Source organism: Onychostruthus taczanowskii, unplaced genomic scaffold (genome assembly GCF_017590055.1).
Source record: "Onychostruthus taczanowskii isolate IOZ18803 unplaced genomic scaffold, ASM1759005v1 scaffold7, whole genome shotgun sequence".
Classification (NCBI taxonomy): Eukaryota; Metazoa; Chordata; class Aves; order Passeriformes; family Passeridae; genus Onychostruthus; species Onychostruthus taczanowskii.
Genome location: NW_024504786.1, coordinates 9,940,295 through 9,956,208, shown reverse-complemented (window position 1 = coordinate 9,956,208; position 15,914 = coordinate 9,940,295). Strand labels below are relative to the sequence as shown.

Sequence of the window (15,914 nt, the reverse complement as noted above, 5' to 3'; positions counted from 1 at the left end):
TTAGCTTTAAGCAAAGTGCTAAAATACAAAGACCAAAGCTTCTCCTTTATTAAGGCAGTGCATTAGTTCTGCTTGTCTCTGCCTTTGCTGAAACAAGTGAAGTTACAGCTCACTTCACATGTCTTTAGCCATTACTCTATTGCACACTCAAGTTCCATCTTATTAGTCAGACATTTTTTCCAGGAGAAACTCCCATCTGAATGGGAGTTTAAACAGGAGGGGTCCCACCAGCACCCATCTCCTCTGACCCCCTATCTTGCTCATGGGGTATTGAATCTCCACAGTTCTTATAGTTCCGTAATTGCGGGTATAAGATGTAGGACTTCCTCCTATTTTTAAATAGTGCCAGCTCATCTCAAAAGGTTTAAAAAAAAAAATCACCTCATTGTATGCAACAGACTAATAAAAATGCCATGTATCAGCATAACAGGAAATGTGCAACTCTGACACTTCTGCTTGTGGAAGAAGTTATGCAGGCTCCTGGAGTCAGGCAGCAAGAACAGTCCTTCTCTTGCAGGAGAATCAAGTATTCCAGATATTTAGCACTGCTTTCCCTTGTGTCAGCAGCTCCTGTGAGCAATCCATGCAAGCAAAGAGGACACATTTTCCATCTCTCAACAGTGACTGAGAAAGGCACACAGGTCTCAGTCTATATGTTCAGATAATAAAATACAATTAGCAGGCAGGAGAGAATGGTAGGAAGGTCTCTCAGACAGGATAAAACTGTAGAAATGTCCCTCAGGCACATCCTTGTTCAGTCATTTTGTTTGCTAGAGTTGCATTTGTGACATAGGAATACTCAAGGCTGGGGGCTCAGAAGGGGTCTGCAGAAGCCTTCCAAATTCCAGAGATGTGACATGGGGGTAGTTCTATATCTACAGAGTCAGCTGAATGAAGCAAACATCCAAAAAATTTCCTTTGACTTTGTCTATGTTGTCAAATATACACAGCAAGATCGCTGCATCTCAGCAGGCTGAGCTGACACCTCACAGAAAACAGAAGAGCATTCTCAGTTGCATTTCCAGTTCTCCTTCTCATCAGCATCTGAATAGGTGTGTAGCAAATCCTTTGAGGAGAAAAAAAAAGATAGCAGAAATTTATTTTGTGCCCACTTCTCCCTCAGTCCTTACTGCAACGGAGGATCAAAGAATTCCAACCCATCCTTTCACCCAGAGGACCAGGCAGTGTTACACAACCCTAACACTACACTGGTGTTTTGCCACCAAGAGCTGCCCTGCTACATGCCGTCTCTGCAGTTTCATCTCTCCTGCCACTACAGGTGTTGATCTTGCTTAGGAAGAAAAAGAAACGTCTTGGTGCCCACACCTCTCACCTCTGAGAGTTGAACAAGGCAGGCTTTGCTAGTGTGAGATTTTTCTTTACCTGGGCTGGAAGCTGGTGACGCCTCAGCTGTCTGTAGAACTGCAGCACAGCAGGATCAGCTCTCACTGCCTTTGGGTCAAAATCCAGAACACGGAGACCTGCAAGGCTTCGGGCTCGGGAGAGAGCTACATAGGCCTGCCCACTTTCAAAGACACGAGACAGGGAGATCTCCACACAGTCCAAAGACATGCCCTATCAAAGGCACAGAGAGCTTGGTTACAGAGCAAAAAAAGAACATTGCAATGTATCAACACTAACATGTCCTCTGAGTCTGTCCAAGGTACCATCTTTGGTAAAAGATTTTGATTTTTTAAAAAGGGGATCAGTAGAAAGCAAAGGCATTTTTCCACTGTCAGGAAATTTCTAGTAGATAGTAGGATCCACTAACTAACTCCAGTGAGGCTTTTGTTGTGTGAAACTCCATAAATCCCATCTAATCAACACAGCAGGGAAAGAAATCCCGCTGGTTTCACTCTTAGTAGTTAACTGGAGCAGGCACCATTCTCAAGCAGTCCTCAGGGAGACCTGAGAGAGAGTTTGGGTAAGGCCTGGCCAGCCCTGTCTCATGGGTCATCCCAGGTGCAGCAGAATTTACAGCATGGCCTAGTTTAAACGGTGACATGGGAATAAACTCATAGGTCACAGGTCTCCAAGACCAGTATTTATCAAGTATGAAGTCTTCTGGAAAGGAAGGAACTTTTGAAATATTACACTGTTACACTGAAAGTTATATTGAAAAAATCCCCACTCCACACCACCAAAGGGTGAGTCCAGCCCAAAGAGCACAGCTGTGGCTCCAGCAGCTTCCTCAGTTACACTGCAGAGCTCAGGCCCTTAATGCTCTCAGGGGAGCACTAGGGACCTGACTCACTCTCATCAGCCCACAGATAAATAATGCTGCTTTATAGTGCAACTCCAACTCTGCAGATGGCAGTGCCCCCTAAGGAAACCCCAGCAGTACTGACAGCCCCACTCTCTGCAGCTAGACACATTCTGGTTTTCCTCCCAGCAAGGGCCTTTCAGCTTTCCCTCCTGTTTCACCAGCAATGCAAGCTCACCCAGGAAATAGGGTTTATAATGATGTAAAAGTCTATAGACAGCAGCACAAGAACACCCACCTGACTCTTGTGAATGGAAATGGCCCATGCCAATTTTAAAGGTAATTGCTGGCGACTCAGATGAACTCCTGATGGTCCTTTGATGACCCATTTCTCCATTTTTATGAGCTGTGTAACCCCACAGAGAAACCTCACCTTAGGCAGCCCTGTAGGAAGGAGGGTAGGAAAAAAAACAGGGATGTATTCCTGACACTCAACAGCCAGGATGTCAGCAGCTAAAGAACACCTTTTTTCTGCCTAAACCAAACTTAATCCACAAACAGTTAATAGCATGTCCTGAAATGATGTTTGACATCTACTTAAGCAGAAGAATTAAAATGATGTTTGACATCTACTTAAGCAGAAGAATTAAAGGCAGGCATTTTACCAGTTGAGAAGCAGAGAAAAATTTTGCAGGTAGCAGAACATTATTCTTTGAGAAGAACAAACAAAAATTAATCAAAACTTGCTTCAACAGAACAAACAGGAAATTCAAATGAGCATACACATTTACATAGAGAATACAGAACACAAGAGGTCTACAGATAGCTGTAGCTGATGCAGCGCATGACATCACAGCTCATGAGAGCCCCAAGCTTGCAGAGATCTCTCTGCTTTCCCTCAAATTATTACCAAGTTGTAAACAAAACTAAGAAGTCATCAGCCACCAATGACACATTGTTTTGTTATTTTTCCACTTCCCTCAACAAAAGATCAAAAGGCTTACTTACCCTTCTGTTCACTTTCAAACCCTACAACAACACCTCGTGCCCCATTCACCAGCCCTTGAGACACATCCAGATTCTTTGCTAACATCACCTACAGAGAAAAAGAAATATTTTAATGCACTTCTTCCACAGTCTGTTCAGCTACCTGCAGCTAAACTTCTTGCCAGGAAGCATAAGCACATCAGGCTGATTTGGCCAGATCATCCTATCCTGCCTATTGCAGCACCATCTCCCATTGGATTGGAATTATTTCACAGCCTTTCCTTCCTAGGATTCCTCACTACATCATTTTACAGCACTGAACACTTTACTTGAGCTATTTCTGTCCACAGCTGTGAGCTCAGATCCAGGGAGCAGTTTCCCCTTCACCAGGCATCACCAGCCTATGCATCTATAGATTCTGGGAACAGCTGAGGAACAAGTTTCCAAAGCAAACAGTGCTACTACTAAGTACAATCCTAATCTTTTCCATTCTGACAGCCCCAGCTCAGAGCTAGGTGCCCAGTCCAGCAAATATGGCAAGCTGTGCCATACCTTTATAGGTGGGGAGGGCTGCTGTACCTGGAGCTGAGACTGCAGGCAAGGATTGCTTATGCTCTCTGCTGCTGGAAGGCTTCTAAATTTGACTGGACATCTCTGTCAAAGTCACAGCAATCACCACTGTCCTCAAGACATGGACCTGAACTCATCTTCTGTCTGGATAAGACTCTAAGCAGGAAAAATACAGAGACTGGGACAGAGTCTTCTGTTGGCTGGCATAGCCATTCTAGACTGAATTTGCATTATATAAATTCATCTACTCTATACATTTCTCTGATATTCCTTCATTTTTCTTATGCCATTTGTTCTGGTCTGTCACACAGGTATGTACACACAGTTACCTGAGCTCCAAGCTTTAGCTCAACTCTACCACCCACAGGACACTGAGCATCAATTAACTTCACTAGCATTGGGTCACTGTCCAAAGCCTCAAACACATGCACTTCTCCTGTTAAGGAAAGAAAGGCAGAACTTACAACTGTTGAACATTGAACATGAACTCTACACAGCATTTCAGGAGGTTCAGCATTTATTTCTAACGGTAATTCCTCTTTTAATATCCATTCTGCTCTGCTGCTAGGACATCCTCACACAAACCTGGTCACATCTAACAGCAGAGAGCTCACTGTTGCCTCTCTTCCCTATATAACTTCCAGAGCATGAAAAGGCACAGGAATGAAAGGTCAGCAGTAAATAAGAACTGAGCAGACAGCATTTTGAGCAGTTTCACTCACTACCAACACCAGATCTCCAAAGCAGACTAAGGAAGAATCCAAGGGCCAGCAAGCCAAAAAAGGCAAAAAATTAAATAGCCTTTAATTCAAGCCATGGCTGGATAGAGCATAGCATTTCTAAGATGCTATAGAAAGAAAAAGCAGGGGTGTGGAGGCAATAAATTACCTTGTTGTCTCTTACAAACCAAACAGTGACATTGTGGCTTTTTACACAAAAAACAGTGATTTTTTTTTCCCTAGGCACTTCAACTCCAACACACTGAGCTCGGACTGGTGCTGCTGTGCATGACAGAACACCAGTCCCACCTGACACCCCAGTACCCCCACTGCACCCATGCAGAGCTCAGGCCCAGAGCCAGCAGTTTCCTCCACCGAGCTCACCTGGAAGGTGTTGCAAGCGTCTCTCATTGGTTATTTCTACATCATCTTTATGGGTGCACAGCCTCGTAGCCAGGATCCCATCACGCTCAGACTTGTGAGCAGCTGTCTGCATCAGCTGTCTGGTGACCTCCTCTGTGCACCTGGTAGCCAGGAAAAGGGAATTCTTCTTTAAAATGATCAGGAATAGGTTAGAGGAGCAGTAACCTCCACACAGCTAGATCAGTCTGTGCAAGCTACAGGCCTCCAGAGAGGACAGAGAAGGACACCTGCATAAAGTGAGACAGCAGAGCCAGTGTGTGCCCCAGCCCTGCCAGCTCAGGAGCCTTTGAATTAATTCACAGAAATTGCAGAGGGACCCTAGGCAGTGTCCTTCCTTACCAGAGCAGCATATATGAAACCTGTCTACGTTAACTAAAGCATTTACAGCTTTTGCCCACAGCCACATATTCCTGGCAGAGTACAGAAAAGTGACAGACTGCTCTTTCCTCTGCTCCATCAGTGGGGAGCAGGGATTACAGAGAGATGAGTTTCTCCTCACCTGCCTAAACGGATTTCACTCAGGAGTGAGACAAAGGTCTTGTCAGTCTGTCTCCGCACTTCAGTCAGCTCCATGTTTATGTGGATGCATTTCCTCCAGCTTTTTGCCTGGAAAAATAATTCTCTTTTTAAGAAAGAGGCAGACTTGAAGTATGAGAATGAGTTTAGGAACAGTTTTGTACCTGGAAGCAGAACTTGGTTTCTTCATTAGCCTTGCAGACTGGGGGTAGCTGTAAGAAATCCCCACAGATAATTAGCTGAATTCCTCCAAAAGGCTCATCCCGTTTTCTGACAGCCCTGAAAGGGATAGAAGAGAAGTTCTGAATGTCCTCCAGAATCTGGACGTAGTCAGGTCCCAGAAGTTACTGCTTAATCTGTCAGCATATTCAAACCTAGCCAACCTACAGTGAAAAATGTTTATCAGAAGAGCTCAAATAATTAAGCAGTGCTAGTACAAGACACTAAATTTGCTTTGCTTGCCTAGCCCAGAAGTCATTACCAGTCTTGGTTCTGTAGTGGCTGTTATACTACAGCTACTTCTCTCCTCCAAGAGAGACCTTTTGGGCAGAGCTGTATATTCTGGATTCAGCTCTACAGCCAGCACATAGCTCAGGAGATGGAGAAAACAACCCAAACAGCCACAGCTGTGAGCGAGGCGTGGACATGACCAAAATCTATCTCATGGTAAAGATCGACCCAGATGCTATGATTTCATGCTTCCCTACAGTTCTCTACCAGCAGCTGCCTTGTATCCATTCACAAAACGAAAGAAAGGATGCAGACTTGAAGCTCAGAGAAATCCATTTCTGCTAGTTTGACCCGACACTGCTCACCTTGCCACTGCTTCCAGCTTGTCGAAGAACTTGCCATCCACCATTGAGATCTCATCAATAATTAAGTGGTGGCAGGCGAGCCAATGCTGGCGCACCCCTGGCCTCTCTGCCAGCTGAATGCACTGTTCCAGGGGTGCCTTCCCAGAGCCGATCCCTGTCACGGGACAAAAAAACAATGCTTTAGGTTGCTCCTGATTCTTTAGGAAGGGAGTAAGAGCTCCCAGGCCCTCGCTGTCGGGCAGGCCATCACCTGCAAAGGCGTGGAGAGTAGTGCCTCCGATGTGACAAGCCGCCACTCCCGTGCTGGCTGTGGCGTAGGTGATGTTCGGAGGGAGGGAGCCCACGATCCTCTTCAGCAGGAACGACTTCCCAGTCCCTTCGAGAGAGAACAACAGGTCAATGGCCAGGACTTTCCCCGGGGAGCCGATGGGAGTCGCCGGGACCCCTCACCTGCAGAGCCGGTGAAGAAGATGCTCTTCCCGCTCCGCACGGCGCCCAGCACCGCCTCCTGCTCCGCCGAGAGCCTCGCCGGGGGCCGCCTCTCCGCACGGGGCACCTGCGGGACGGGAGGGGGTGCGCCGTGAGGGCAGGGCCACTAGCCGGGGCCGCCCCCTCGGCCCGGGACTCACCTCGGCCGGGCGCTCCCCCCGCTCTTCGCCGGGGCGGCGGCGGCCGGGGCCGCACAGCAGGTCCCGCTCCTGCACCGGGCTGATGACGGAGAAGGCCGGCGGCGGCCGCTCCAGCAGGCGAGGGCGGCGCGGCGCCTCCCGCGACCCGGCGGCCACCTTGAGGCGCAGGAGGCGGAGGAAGCGGCGCAGCGCGTCCGGGGGGCAGTCGGACAGCAGCACCTGGGCGCCGTCCGGCCCCACCCGCACCGCCGCCCGCCCCTCGCCCGCGAACCGCGTGAAGAGCCGCACGGCGTCACCGGCCAGCACGAAGCTCAGCACGGCCGCCGCCGCGCCGCTGCCGCCGGCCACCCGCAGCACGGGCTGCCGCAGCTCGTTGCGGCCCAGCAGCACGGTCGCGTTCCGCATCACGCGGCGGCGCGGGGCGAGTCCCCCCGGCAGCGGCTGCTCCACGGCCGCCGTGCAGCGCAGCTCCGCCGCCTCCATCGCCCCGCCGGCCGTTCAAACGCGCCGCGTGGGCCGCCGCCAATCAGCGCCCGGGGCTTTAACTCGGCGGCCAATAGGAGGCGGGAAGGGAGGGGCGCGAGGCGGAGCGCCGGACGGGCCAATCAGCGGGCTCGCCGGCAGCACGCGGGCGTTGCCAGGGCCGCGGGCGTTGCCAGGGCGGCGGGAGCCATGGCCGCTCCCCGCGGCGAGAGGGATCCGCCGGACGCGCTGCAGAACCGCTTCCACGCCGAGCGGGCCCGCAGGGAGCGCCGCTGGCAGCTGCTCTTCACGCAGTACACCGTGAACCCCCTCCGTCCCGGTGAGGCCTCGCGGCCACAGGGAACCGGCGTAAAGCCCCGGGGGCAGACAAGCCGTGAGGGGAGTGGGGGCAGGCCCGCAGCGCTCAGCTGCACGTCGGGGACAAACAGCGGCACCGAGCGTGGCACAGCGGCCAGGGAGGGGCAAAGCTGGAAAGGGCAACTGGTGCTCTTCCCTTCTGCCTGAGGAACCCGTCTGCACACTCAGAGACAGGACCGAGACATGACCCACTTGCCCAGATGGTGCCTTTAGTAACCACGCAGAAGTGAGGCGACTATTTAGGGTGTGGAACTTACAAATTCAGTGTAAATACAGAGCCAAGATAGGGTAGAGGCCCCCAACACGACACCACGTTTCTTCAGGTCCTGATTGCTTCCTACCTGCCAATTCACAGTCTGTGCTAGCACACACAGGTGATGTAAGTAGATTCTTTCAGGTCTAAGTTTTTCAATAAAACAAAGAAAAATAATTTCCTGAGACTTGGCACTCTGCAGGCCATCCCTTGGCTGGGTGGGACTCTGATATGGTAAGCACAGGCAGCATCCCACTGAAGGGCCTTTAGCACAGTTAATGCCCTTCCCTTCCTAGAAGTTGCCATTAATCAGTATTTCTAACTCATTTTCTTCTATGCACATGCAGACCAATAATACATATTCTATACCTGGCTGTGATGCCAAATTCACATTAAAGTCATTCACCTGTCTCATTTCTCTCCAGTTCACATGGTTACCAGGAAGCCAATGTCTTGGCATGAGAACATACAGGAGCCTATAGATGGTAAGAAGCCTCTGGAAAGCTTGTGGGAACTACGTAAGAAAATTATTGACACATTAAGATTTAATAATTGTAACCAGTCTAAACTATCATGTATGTGTGAACACCTCTGTGACCATGTAAGTTAAACTAATTTATGATTTTTGTTTGTAAAGTAGGTTTTCTTCCACTTTAAGGCCCTTTCCCATTACTTTCCATTTTCAGCACAAGTTTGCATCCATGCAATTATGTCCTTATTTTTAATTAAAATATATATAAACTATAAAATGTATAAAATTCCTTATATTCATACTATAAAATTTTTGTTGAGAATCTAAACCTTTCAGGAAAACAAAAATACCTAGAAGCATGTTCTCTATGTACATGTTGCCTGCCATTGCAGATTCCACCCGACCACCAGGCAGGTTAAACTGCAGAAATGACTGCCCAGTCTTACTTTAGAACACTGATAACAAGAGCCCTTAGAGCAGCTGCTCCCTTATTTCTAACATGCTGATTTATCTAAAAACCTTAATGGGTCAGGTGAGGTTGGCCTGCTCTATTCAAGGACTGGGGAGGGTGGCAAACCAAACCAGGGAAAGGCTGCAGGTCTCAGGCAACTTGAGAAAGTTGAAAGCTGTCCTGGAACAAAGGTTTGTACTAGATGTGGTGTAGGAAAAGATGCTGCAGTACAGTAGGCAGGGATACCAGAATTAACAGGACAGTACTGTCAGGCAAGTCTTGAAACTTCCTCAGGAAATATTTGAGTAGAAATGTCACCGTGCATTCAGACAGTGTCATTCACAGAAGCACAGAGGCTGCTCCTACCCTTGCCCTTCTTGTTGCTTGGACAGTGTTAAGATGTCCCATTCCAACACATGTCCACAGGTGACTGATTTTTAAACACACTTTCGTTTGTGTCTTAGGCTGCTCCTACCCTTGCCCTTCTTGTTGCTTGGACAGTGTTAAGATGTCCCATTCCAACACATGTCCACAGGTGACTGATTTTTAAACACACTTTCGTTTGTATTTGTGTCTCGTTTTTTAAAACAACAGATGAATTCCTGAATCTTCTTCACCGTGCAGCAGTGGTGCCAAGAGAGAAATATTCAGAGCCACAAACTGAAAGCCAAGAAATTGGCTGGCATACAACACCTTTGGTGAGTAGGATGCTTAAAGACTCAGCCCTTTACAGGATTCAGAGATGTTAAGCCTGCCACACTGAAAAATGCTCATGCAGGAAAGCAATTTGTGACAAACAAGGAAAACAAGAATTACACAGAATGAGCAGAGCTGTTCACAGAAAACAAGTTTTAAAATGTACACCTAAGAGGACTCTTCTCACTGGCAGAGACTTGTGAACAGAAAAGCAGTACACTTCCCCTGAGAAACCTGACTGCAAACATCTACAGACAGTGACAGCACACTGCCAAATGCCACAGGTGTACTCAGGGCTGTTCATTAAAGCGTTCAGCCATGAGAAATGTGTAGTGAGCAATGTGAAGTGATGCACTGAAGTACTGTGAAAAGAAATGTGCTGCTGCACAGCACCTTTCAAACAAACTGCAAGCAGAACCATAAAATTAATAATCATGTAAGTATACCCAAAGCAGATACACCAGTGAGGATTCATCTTGGGAAGTGTGAATAAACAGAAGGAAAAGAAATATGATTAACAAGCTGAGACATCAATCATGTCTGGCAAACAGCTGTGATGATGACTGACTTTGCAGATTAGCATTTTGGGAAAGGCAAATTTTGGCCTGTTATAAAGGAAACTAAGATAAATAAGAAAATAAGACAGTCTTCAGTGACTTTTCATATTATATATCAAGTAAACTAGTTAGTAATGACAAGAGTGGAGACAGACATTCCAGCTGGGCTCTGTAGTATTAAGGAACTGCTGGAAAGGTTAATCTGGCAGGGTAGAGGCAACTAAACTTGTGTGTAGGGAAGCAATTTTTAGTCAGAACTGATGATGTTGTTTAATTTGTTAAGCTTTCCTTATTTGGCAGGTTTGACCATAACAAAGCAGAGAACAGGACAGTGGTACCCTGCTCTTCTGCCATTTGGACATTTCTCAGCAGCAGAACACCACGAATTGTTCCCCCCAGGAGGGACTCTGCTACTGATTTTAGTAAAAGCACATGACTGTTTGTTATTTTTGTTTCCAAGGTTCCTTTCGACCACAGTGATACCAGATTCTACTTCCCACGCCAGAAAACTGAGATTACCATCCATGGCTACCCTGCACCACGGGAACAGAAGTCTAAAGACCAGGGGGAAAGCCACAGATAGAATGTTAATGACATCTAATGTGTTAGGTCCTGCTCGTTATCCAGCAAGTCTGGCAGATTGCTAATGAGAGACAATAGAAAAGAGAACTTTAATCTGTCCAGATTTACAACCTGACAACAGTGACACAAATAAACCTATCTGTAAGACTCTGTATTCATCTCATTGTTGTTCCTATACCCATCTACACAAAGAGTCTAAAAAAACACTCTAATATCTCAAAAAGCTTCACACTTCTTATTTTGACATTGGCAACAAGACCCAGCACTCCAGGTGACCAATTTCATCTTAACAGTAGTGGTGGGAACAAAGGGCAGGCTTCAGCCACCATTCACTGAACAGCTAAACATGAGTTACACATAGTTCTGTGCAAACCACTTAATGCGTTCACACAAAAAAGGTTTAAGTAGAAAACAATCCTTCAACGAAACAGACAGTAAGAAAAAATTAGTGATAAGGCACTGGTTTCCACTGGCTTTTTTTCCTTGCCACTGCAAAGCATCCAGTTTGCTCCACAGTTAACTGCTTGATGACAGCAGAAACACATCTTGCAACACAAAGAAACACAGGAACTCCACTGGGGAACACAGTCCTCTTAGCGGGCTCGGTTCTTCATTTTCTGCCTTGCTCTCTTTCCAGGTCTCTTCTGCAAAAAAATAAGGACAGATTTGGATTTTTGTTTTTATGTTCTCCATCTTTGTTCTAGCTCTATAGCTTAGGTAGGATACCAAAGAGAGGGTATTGTCAGAATGTCTGGAGAGGAAGATTTTGGCACACAGGTAGCAAACTGCACTTTTTAATTCCCTTTCTGATTTTCCTGCTGATACCAAACCACTGTCCCCAACTCTGTTAGTAACTGAATTATGCTTAGCTCCCAATGACAGGCATCACTTCCAGATGCTGGAGGCACCTATCATGCACTCGCCCCTCCCTGCCAGACACGGCCTGGCTTCCTAGCCAACCAGGATCATTTTCATGCAACATTTTACTTACATTAAGGGCTTTTTTCCCTCCTTTTCCTCCTCTTCCTCCTTTTCCTGGGCCTTTGTTGTGAGCCACTTTTGACTGGAAGCTGGACACATCATTAAAACTCTCCTTTGTGTTCCACTTTGAGCCCTTCTTCTTCCCACCAAAACCAAACTTCTGATTTTTGTATCGTCTTTTGGCATTTGGTCTGAAAAACAACCAACCAGCATCACTGCCTACACTCCTTGTTTCAGAAAGCTCTCAAGACACACACATATATATATATATACATATGTACTCATGGTCTCCCATCAACCACCATAAACCTTTCCCCTCTGAACAAAGATGCAGAAATTACCACATTTCAGTCTCTATTCCAATTTGGTCATAGTTTTCTTTTCTTTAGGAACAGAAAGCCACCTTGGACTGACTTTAACACTAAACAGAACAGTTTTCTTTTTCCCCAAAATTATCCCCTAAAAAGACTGAAAAATCAGACATTCTGGGTTTAACTATCTTTTGTTTCTAGTCTCACCCCTTCTTTGTCCGCTGATTTGCATTGCCTTTTTTATTCCCTTGAGATGATGTCTGCTCTTCATCTAGGAAGTCCAGCTTGTCAGAGAGACCTGCAAGAGTGAAGACATCACAGCTACACCTCAGAAAAGACAAATTTTCAGTCTAAGCAAGTAATAGCAACAGGTCACCCTCACTGAAGAACAGCTGCTTGGGAGGTTTTTCACTGCCACCGGCACACAATTCTGCACAGAGCAGCTTTCCAACCTCGAGGCCCAGAACTACAGACACAGGGACCACATCACACTGCCCTACACTGCTCACACACCACTACTGCCCTTACACATGTGTTCTCTTAGACAAGTTGACTTTACCTTTCTGGTATTTCTTGACTGCATTCAACATATTTTTCTTCTCCTTTTGTCTCCTCTGCAGAACCTCAACTTGCACCTGAGATTAGAAGCAGAATGTTAAGTGTTGCTCCTTGCAGTGTCCCATACTTTATTTTTTAAGGTATCCTATCTTTTGTTCTGTTTTCCTTCAGAGCAGCTAGACAGAAGACTAGACAGATGCTGTGTGTTTTAGCAGACTCCTGTGGCTGCACTTTTCCAGCTCCCCACTCAGGCCCTAAATTCTTGTCACAGATCCTTTGGCACATGTCCCTTTTGTAGCTCCTCACCTTCTTGCCGTATTTTCTCATTGCACGGAGCTGTTTTGCTTTCTCAGACCTTTCCATTGCTTCCTGTTTACTCTTAAGTTTCTGTCGAATCTAATTAGGGAATAGAAAAAAAACCAAAATTTATCAGTAACACAAAAGAAAAAAAGATAATTTTATAATTTTTGTACTGGCTAAAAAAGACAAAACTCACACAGGAGAGAAGAAAAAGCCTTATAATGGGCTCTAATGGAACTTAGAATATCATGTCAGTCTGTTTGGGTGTATGAAAAAGACTTACTAGTTTCTTTCTTGTCATTATTAAAAGTAAAGCACTGAAGAAAAGACAACAATCCTGTAGAAAACATTTTTTTCTGTTCCCTCCTTGTTCACAAACATCTTTATAAGGATGCTGCCTTATGAAGAATTACAGAGATCATTTGATTCAGTCTAGTGATTCCAGTAGGAGATAAAAACTGTTCTTCAAATGCAAGTCAGTGAATAAGAGAACAGTAATGTGCAGGACTGACTTAAGCCTTAGTACCAGCACATTATCCTTCTTCAGCTTATCTAGAAAGGTTCCATCAGAAAGCAGAACAGTGACCCAATGATACACGAACCTTCAAATTAGACTCTAGTTCCTGTTTCTTTAATTTACACAATATAGTCTTTTTTTCCAAACCGAAACCAAAAAATAGTGTTCAATTTTGAACAAAGACCACAGTCAAGAAGGAAATGTGTGAAAGTCTTATTTCCTGCACCAATCTAATTTCCTATCCAAAACAGATTCATTCAATAACATAAAAATTAAAATCACAGAAAACCAGAACACACTGACAATAAACAAAAAGTGATACTTAAATAGGAAAAAAAGGATTGCATTCAAGCCACAGTCAACTGCAAGTTTTATGACAAAGAGCAAAAACACAGGCAACTTTACATCCACTGTTACAGACACTAAGAAAAATGTACACCTTTTTAATATTAAACACATTCAGGACAAAGTATAAATCATGTCTTTCTACTTCATCATCCAACCTGTTATAAAAATCCTCACGTTACACCAAAAACCTAAACAAAAAGAAATCTCCTGTCACAAAGTTCCAAACCCAATCACAGGAATCAGAAAAGCGATGAAGGTCAGTACTCACACGTCACACCTTAAATTTAATCCCTCCCCCAGGCCAAAACACACACATTACACTGGAAAGAAAACCATTCACTGCACGTACCTTCTGCATCTGTTGGTCTGATTTGGCCATCTCTGCAAAGTAATCATCCGGCCTCCTCGTGGGAACTTGGAGCTTACGCAGCCTAGGGAGCGCTTCCAGGACAGCCGCCTGCGCCTGCCGGTAGCTGGGGGAGAGCACAGCACGGGCTGTCACTGCACGGGCTGTCACTGCACGGGCTGTCACTGCACGGGCTGTCACTGCACGGGCTGTCACTGCACGGGCTGTCACTGCACGGGCTGTCACTGCACGGGCTGTCACTGCACTGGCCCTGTCACTGCACCGGCTGTCACTGCACCGGCTCTGCCACCACACCAGCCCTGTCACTGCACTGGCTGTCACTGCACTGGCTGTCACTGCACTGGCTGTCACTGCACCGACTGTCACTGCACTGGCGCTGTCACTGCACCGACTGTCACTGCACTGGCCCTGTCACTGCACTGGCTCTGCCACCACACCAGCTGTCACTGCACCGGCTGTCACTGCACTGGCCCTGTCACTGCAGCAGCCCTGTCACTGCACCGGCTCTGCCACCACACCAGCTGTCACTGCACTGGTCCCATCACTGCACTGGCTCTGCCACCACACCAGCTGTCACTGCATGTTGGGCACCTCACGGTCCTGATACAAACTGCTCACACATTCAGGCTGATGCTGGGATCTAGCAAGCATTGGTCTGGCCTAGCAAACATTCAGCGCTACTGAAAGCAGCTTAGGTGCCAGTACAACATTAACATTTATATCTGGCACATATACATTTATCTTGATTTTTTTTTATACTGGAATATAAAAGGCAAAGCAAAACAAGAGAACTGTAAGAGCACCAAAACAAACCCACAAAGAAAAATCCGTATCTTGTGTTAAAGCATTAGTCCTGCTATCAAGGAGCTTTTAAAATAAACTCAGCAAAGGATGAAGTCTGCTATGAAGACAGAAATTATTTCTTTTCAGTCACACCGCAGTTAAATATACTAGCACTAATTTGTAGTTATTTTGGAAAGCATTCAGAGCCATCCAATGTAAAATAACATGGCCGAGAGTACCACAGTGACAGCCAGTGTAGCAGTCTGCAGCTGTCTGTAGCACACTGCTGAAACACAGTGAGACAACACATGAAATCTCTTTTTAACACTTACAAACTCATTTCTCTCTGGAAATCATTCTCAGGGTCAACGGCATCAGATGCAGAGGCGCTCTGAGAAACGGGGTCCGCGACCGGGCCCAGAGTCACGTCCAGCCTTTCCACCCACGCCAGCTGCTGCCTGAATTCGGCCAGGCACTGCTTCAGGCCGTCCTGTGGAAGGAGCACAGCTCAGCACGGCAGCGCACCGACCGACCGGCACGGCTGGCCCGGCCGAGCGTCCCAGGGACACCGCGGGCTGCTCCTCGGGGCCGCCGGGGCACGCCCGCAGCGCGCAGCACCGGAGCCCGCCCGGCCCCGGCCCCGCCGAGCCTCCCGCGCCCCGCTCCCGGCGCTGGGCTTCTCCCGGCCCCCGCGTTCCCCGCTCACCGTGTCATTGCGCCGCTTCGGCCGCTCCTCCAGCACCACGTTGAGCCCCGGCTTCAGCGCGCCCCTCGCGAAGGCCTCCTGGAGCTGTGAGAGAGTTCGGTCAGTCCGCGCCGCCGGCACCGGGCGGCCCTTCCCCACCGGGCTCGCCACGGCGGCCGCGGGCTCACCTCCGAGTCCGAGAGCGAGGAATCCTCCGAGTCCGAGCCGGAGTCCGAGAAGGACCCACGCCGCGCCACCGCCGCCGCCATCGCTGCCGCCCCCTCCGCTTCCGGCCGCGTGCGCCGCCGCTTCCGGGGCCGCCGGGGCCGCGGTCACCACGGCGACGGCGGC

General features: G+C 47.6%; 3 protein-coding genes across 3 annotated transcripts; 1 reads left to right on the top strand and 2 right to left on the bottom strand.

Annotated features, from left to right (window-relative positions):
• Window positions 1–1,009: 1,009 nt before the first annotated feature.
• On the bottom strand, window positions 1,010–7,345 carry PIF1 (PIF1 5'-to-3' DNA helicase). Its single transcript, XM_041421690.1, has 12 exons — window positions 6,863–7,345; window positions 6,665–6,789; window positions 6,484–6,617; window positions 6,234–6,387; window positions 5,583–5,697; window positions 5,402–5,508; window positions 4,864–5,003; window positions 4,090–4,196; window positions 3,212–3,299; window positions 2,502–2,647; window positions 1,384–1,575; window positions 1,010–1,066 (listed from the first exon to the last, which is right to left on the bottom strand). Exons 1-12 carry the CDS (start codon window positions 7,343–7,345, stop codon window positions 1,010–1,012), a joined length of 1,848 nt encoding a protein of 615 aa, XP_041277624.1.
• Window positions 7,346–7,531: 186 nt separating this feature from the next.
• Window positions 7,532–10,865, top strand: FAM183A (family with sequence similarity 183 member A). Its single transcript, XM_041421841.1, has 4 exons — window positions 7,532–7,664; window positions 8,381–8,440; window positions 9,473–9,576; window positions 10,592–10,865. The coding sequence occupies exons 1-4, from the start codon at window positions 7,535–7,537 to the stop codon at window positions 10,712–10,714; spliced, it is 417 nt and encodes a 138-aa protein (XP_041277775.1). The 5' UTR covers window positions 7,532–7,534; the 3' UTR covers window positions 10,715–10,865.
• On the bottom strand, window positions 10,783–15,867 carry EBNA1BP2 (EBNA1 binding protein 2). Its single transcript, XM_041421840.1, has 9 exons — window positions 15,752–15,867; window positions 15,585–15,668; window positions 15,211–15,368; window positions 14,078–14,201; window positions 12,870–12,959; window positions 12,565–12,640; window positions 12,213–12,303; window positions 11,705–11,885; window positions 10,783–11,357 (listed from the first exon to the last, which is right to left on the bottom strand). The coding sequence occupies exons 1-9, from the start codon at window positions 15,830–15,832 to the stop codon at window positions 11,307–11,309; spliced, it is 936 nt and encodes a 311-aa protein (XP_041277774.1). The 5' UTR covers window positions 15,833–15,867; the 3' UTR covers window positions 10,783–11,306.
• Window positions 15,868–15,914: the final 47 nt, after the last annotated feature.